The following is a 6,121-nucleotide window of genomic DNA, read 5'->3' as shown; positions in this document are numbered from 1 at the left end:
CAACATAGAAGTTTAATAAATAATAACCTCTCTGGAGAATTTACAACAATCTAAACATACAGTACAAAAAAGAATTCAGTCAAAATAAAATACACATCAACCAATACAAATGAAATTAACAAAATCCACAGCCAGGGTTTAAAAATCCACATTCAACAGATCCACTAAGTGGGCTCTGCTTCTTCACGCCTAGTGTAACAATCATGTTGGCCTTATGGAATGCTATTAGGGTCATGACCAGTCTAATCTGGGAATTGAATGATGTTCATATAGGGCTTCTTAAAGGGTTCATATAAAATGGTGATCAATCATTGTGACCGCTTAATACAAACTCAGACTCCCTCAATTAAGTGTATCCTTTTTGCAGATTTTGAAAGAGAATGGAATTGATAATGGGTATTTTGGACTAGTTCCCTCAGAATTATCAAAAATAAAAGGGGGTAGGAGAAAATGAAAGAAAGCAAGGGGAGGGGGAGGGAGGGAGGAAGGAGGGAGTTGCTACTCATTTGCTATCAATTGAGACAAAATAACATTGTTATAGCACAGAGGAATGATGCAACTGATTTAAAACGTGAAACATTTATGAATGAATACAAAGCCCCTAGAGATTTGCATAATGTGTTATACTAGTTAGTACTCATGGAGATTCTATATTTTATATTATACCAAGATAGTTGCTAGGATTGGTCAGGAGTAGATAGACTCAGTTCCAACCAACTAATTCTCAGTATGTTAGCAAGGATTTCTCACACCAGAAGATGGCAAATCATTGCTTCTGCCTTTTTTTACTAGACTCTGGGAAAACTCAAGAACCAACACTATAAATACAGAAAAACAGATTAACAGAAAGACCTTGGAAGAGACCTTGGAGATCATTTAGTCCAGGAATGTCAAACTGGCAGCCCATGGGCAGAATGCGTCAACTGCAGGCCATGCCCACCCTGGCTCTGCAAAGGCACAAAACATTGTGATATGTCACGAGACGCAATCGAGTTTGACATCTGTGAATTAGTCTCACCCTGCTTGAGCAGGAGACCCTATACAATTTCAGACAAATGGTTGTCCAGTCTCTTCCTAAAAGCCTCCAGTGTTGGGGCACCCACAACTTCTAAAGGCAAGCTGTTCCACTGGTTGTTCAAAAATATTCATAAACAAACAAACAAACAATAAAATAGGTTCTTATATAAATAAAATAGAATTTACATAAGCCTGAAGTCTGCTTATACTGGTAATACCAAAACATAATGGATTGCATAATTACTTATGCACAAGTCAGAACATCCTTGCTTTCTTTTCTAAACTAATATATCCCTTTGACCATATACTTGAAAGTATCTATACTATATTTAAAGGAAGTTTAAATAGCCATTAAAGATTATTTGTGATTCAATACCCCTCCTCTTCTATATATTTTAATATACTCTTAATATACTTTATTTTAAAATCTTTATCTTTAAAGGCAACATTATCAGGAAGAAGAGAATCTATGTATCACAAAATATATTTATAAATATTTCAGATATTCAGAACCATATTTATGCTTCATTTTGCAGTTTGCACACAATATATTATCCACGTTTTATGGAATTTATTTAAAATCAATGTAACTATTACATAAAACTGAAGAGGCAAAGTCAACATCATGCTGTTAAGTACTTCCTGCAAATAATTAACAGTAATACAGTGGCAAGTATTGTACTTCTGTGATAATAATAGACTGGCAACTCGCTCTGTTTAACATCAGAAACACTGATGTCATAATTGTTTGATTGTATGCCATTAAGTCAGTGTTGGCTCTTAGTGACTACAAAGATAACCCTCCTCTAAATGATCTCTCTCCTACCTGTCTCATCAATGCACTTTAATATGAATTTCTGACTGATGTCTTCATAGATGTTGTAATATTGTTTCTTGTCTCTTCTAATAGTTTTCCAAAATTCTGTTAAGATGCCATATTATTTGACATTATTTTCTCTTTTCAATAATATTCACGACTTGTTCTGACATCCAATTTGCTTATCTTCTGTCTTATGGAATTCAGTTCTCAAAACAGTCCCAGTAACATTAACAGACAGTTTAGGGGTTTTACAATATTTAATCTATCTGATTTCAATTGCAGAACGATGGACTATCAATAGATGAAGACAAAGAGGTAGTGAAATCTCTAAAGTCTTTACTTTCATAGCCCATTTTATAGTCTTAAAAGTTACATGGGGTTCATAATTCACATTAGACACTGCTTCTACAATTAATTTGCAACAGGACTGCCATTATCTTTACTTTTTTAAAATGAAAGTAAGCCAGCTTCCCTTAATACTTCCCCTTTCTCTTTGGTATCAATCTGTTTCTATCTCCAGAATATTACAGAAACTGAATTATGGTATTGTTTAGTTGAAAAGCAGAACTGACTGCCTATCTAGATACCTATAAGGTATTAATGGTTGATTCACATAGCTCTAATTATTGTTTACACACTCAAGATTAAAAGAAGAAAACATGGCTGGAAAACTGGTGTCCCCACAAAATTCTTCTTATTATATCTTCTTTTTGGGTGAATTAAGTTAGGGCAGGATTTCTTCAATAGATGACATGAACAGAATAGACGAGTTTAGCAAATAACGGTTGATTCCTCACTATATGTTTCCTTCAAGTGTCAACCTCAAAAACTGAAAGGATCCCTGTTGGAATTTTTGGTCTCATTACTTGCTGCCCTTTGATGTCTCTCATCTCTTGGTTTAGCATAGCAGCACAGCCTTGGGTGTTCTGTGTTCTGGTGATGACATTAAGTTTTGTGGATCAGGGTAGCTATTTGGAGACTTTGTTGCTTGTGAGGTCGTGCTGTTGCCTGTTGGCAAAGACTTTACCAAAGAATTGTTTTGAGGTCATTATTGTCCTATCCAAAAGAACATAGGATCAGGAAACAACCTGCTTTTTCCAGCAGCCAGAACAGAAATGATCACTAAGGTATAGAACCCTGCACTAAGATAGAAGAAAGCAGCAAGCAATACAGCTCTGCAGATCTTTGTTCACATAATAGGTTTATTCCATTTTCAAATGGAAAACATAACTTCCTGACAGATTATGGTATTATTTAGTTGAATTATTATATAATTCTCTAATTTGGCTGTACCTACTTCAATAGCAGGCTGGCACCAAGATACAGTCTCTTTTCTAAAAACATGTCCCCAAGAAATTTTAAGCTGCCATCTCAGCAATGGGATATGGAGAGTATGTGAGTAAATTCTTAAGACTCATCATCTGATTTAATCACGATCAAGGAACATGCCTAGAGGATATTGTTTTACATTATAAGATTAAAATCAGTAACCGCTTTTTAAAAAAGGACAATGGGCACAATCAAACTGGAAAAAAGTTGCAAGAGTGAGATTAATTTGGTACACGCATTGCATTAGGCTATAAAATGGCTTGTTAGTTTGCTATAAGAATCCAGGAATTAAAATATAATATAAAATTAGAATCATTTTGTGGTAACATTTTTTTCTGTTAATGCACAATGTTTACTTGATACAGGTCTTTTAATCTTACGTAAAGCAAAATGTTACGTAAAGCAAAATTATGTTGCTTCCTTCAATGAAATAAAGTTAATTTTGTAAAGGTAAGTTATTCATAGTATTGAATAATGATAATGAATCTTTATAGCAATAAACTAACAATCTTTTTTTGCTGAATGATTTGTATTTTTATTGTTTGTGGAGAAAGCAGTAAGAACAGTAAATTTTGTATGGGAATTGGGCATATTTATTATATTGTGGTACATTTAATTATGTCTTAAATTTCATATTTTCTGACACATCTTTAGAGGTGATAGTAAACTGGTTTGGCTAGTTTTCTAATCTAGCCTTTATCAAAGTGGGCAACATTTCTACATTTTCTAACGCTTTGTTTAGTTGTTCAATGGCAAAGCTACATAATATGAGGCCATCTGGTGGCGAGAATAAAATCTAAGTTTAGAATATAGACCTGAGTTTGCTTCCTATTCTCTGAACTGCCTTTTTAAAAATATAATTACCCAAACAATCAGTGGTTGAAAGCATGTGTTTAGATTACCTTTACCTATTTGCAGAATAGGCATGCAAATAAAAATAACAAAGCAATTCAAATGATTTCTGCAGACTGATGCTTTTTTAAAAAGCGAATATTTTTATTTTTTCATTTCATAACATTTACAGCCTGCCCCCCCTAAGGAAATTTTGGTAGTAGAAGAACAAAGTTCAAAAAAATGCACTCTAACTTGGTCTTTGGATAGCCTGTTGATCTTTAGAAAGGATTTATAAACTTAAGTTTTTCTTCAGGCATTTGACTCTGGAAAATTGGAGACGAGATGACGCTCAGATTCTTAGTGTTATCTGCATATCAGTGAATTATGTTCGAAGTAAAGTTGACAGCAATCCACCTTAAATACTCCCAGCATTATTTGGACTGTAAGAATCCCGACAATCAATAGATAGCAGCAAATCTCAAAGGTGGTAGCCCCAGAATATTTGCAGGGAAAGTGGTACAATTACATGCCTTATAGTACATATAGTACATCCATGACTCAAATAGGCGCGCACCTTGCAAATCGTTCAGAGAAAAAAAATGTGCATTAAGTACTTACTCTTGCAATGGGGGGAGCAGAGAGAGCGGAGCGAAAAACTTTCCCGTCGCTAGGTTACCCGAGGAAACATCCTCTTTCCGCCATTGCCCAGCTGGTCAGGATGGTGGGCGGGCTACCGGTTAAGAGGCTGCGTGGGACCGTTGGGCAAGTGTACCAGGGGAAATATATCGACCGGTTTCCTGAGCTCCCCACAGTAAGTATTTATATCTTGTGTTCGTCACTGACGCCATCTCGGTCTTTCTGCTTTTGGATTAGTAGTTGTCCCAACTCTTCGTTGCCCAAAGCAGAGGTCTCCAACCTTGGCAACTTTAAGCCTGGAGGACTTCAACTCCCAGAATTCCCCAGCCAGCTTAGCTTAGTTTAGCTGGCTGGAGAATTCTAGGAGTTGAAGTCCGCCAGACTTAAATTTGCCAAGGTTGGAGACCCCTGGCCCAAAGGACGCCCCATCTCCTGCCTTTTAGACCAGCGTTTGTCAAACTCGGCAACTTGTAAGACTTTCAGAGATTGACAAACACTGTTTTGGCCACCTTTCCCAAGGTCGTTGTCATTTGCAAACATCCTAAGAACATTCTTAAGCCAGAGCAAAATGGAATTGGGGAGAGTTACTGCCAGACCACAATCTAGACACTTTGTAATTGTAAAATAACAAAAATCTGGACCAGTGTTAGATGATTTTCTGGAATGGGACCCTCCAAATCTTACCAGGACCTAGTGAAAGTAAAATAAATGCTGTCTAATCATACTAAGCTCTGGAACTGGAGTACAATCATTTTCTTTCCTATGTCTTTTGCCTGTGTAGTTTCACTTGTTGCTTTTTGTAGGCTGGAAAGTTGATACCAATTGGAGAAACAGCTGCCTCTTGTCTTACTGAAATCCTACCCAAAGTGAGTATCTTAATTCTTCAATCTTATTATCTTTCCATTTAACCACCTTGCATGTGTGTTTGTGTGTGTGTGCATGCATGCAGTTATTAAACATCATGTTTTGTCCCAGTAACTATATTTAATTATAGTTCAAGACAAATTAAATTAAGCCAAATTAATTTTGATCTGGACTCTCCTCATGTTTTTTAGAAGTAAGTCTTCAATCATACCAAGGAATCCTAAAGGTTTTTTTAAAGACATATATAAATGTAAAAAATGTAGTTCATTTAAAAAAATGAAGTTCTGATGGAACACTTAGGTCCAGAATAGCCATTCCACACATTTAAGCTGTTTTGTCAATGATCATTACCAATTGTTCATGTACATTACCCTTTGGGAAAACAATTAGAGAACAGTTTCACTTTTTAAAAAAATACTGTGCCATGTTGTTTAATACTGTAATGAAAGATTAGGAAGATATTCCTTCAGAACAATCAAGATATGTAATACATTTTATGGGTATTTAAAATATATTTCTGTTTTCACATTGTTAGCAGTAGAGATCCTGTGAAGATAACAATCAGTGAGAATATTAATGATATTACAGACATTACTTCTGCTTGAAATCTTTTTGTTGTAA

General features: G+C 35.4%; 1 protein-coding gene across 2 annotated transcripts in view; it reads left to right on the top strand.

Annotated features, from left to right (window-relative positions):
• Positions 1–4,715: 4,715 nt before the first annotated feature.
• Positions 4,716–6,121, top strand: part of EFHB (EF-hand domain family member B) — a 41,532-nt gene continuing 40,126 nt past the window's right edge. For both annotated transcript variants that reach the window (XM_032238181.1, XM_032238182.1), the window contains exons 1-2: positions 4,716–4,811; positions 5,440–5,502. In XM_032238181.1, coding sequence (XP_032094072.1) covers positions 4,719–4,811; positions 5,440–5,502 — 156 coding nt within the window. In that variant the 5' untranslated portion in view covers positions 4,716–4,718. The remainder of the gene's footprint in view (positions 4,812–5,439; positions 5,503–6,121) is intronic.

Source organism: Thamnophis elegans, chromosome Z (genome assembly GCF_009769535.1).
Source record: "Thamnophis elegans isolate rThaEle1 chromosome Z, rThaEle1.pri, whole genome shotgun sequence".
Classification (NCBI taxonomy): Eukaryota; Metazoa; Chordata; class Lepidosauria; order Squamata; family Colubridae; genus Thamnophis; species Thamnophis elegans.
Note: the sequence above shows the minus strand (reverse complement) of the source record. Positions and strands in the feature narration are given on the sequence as shown.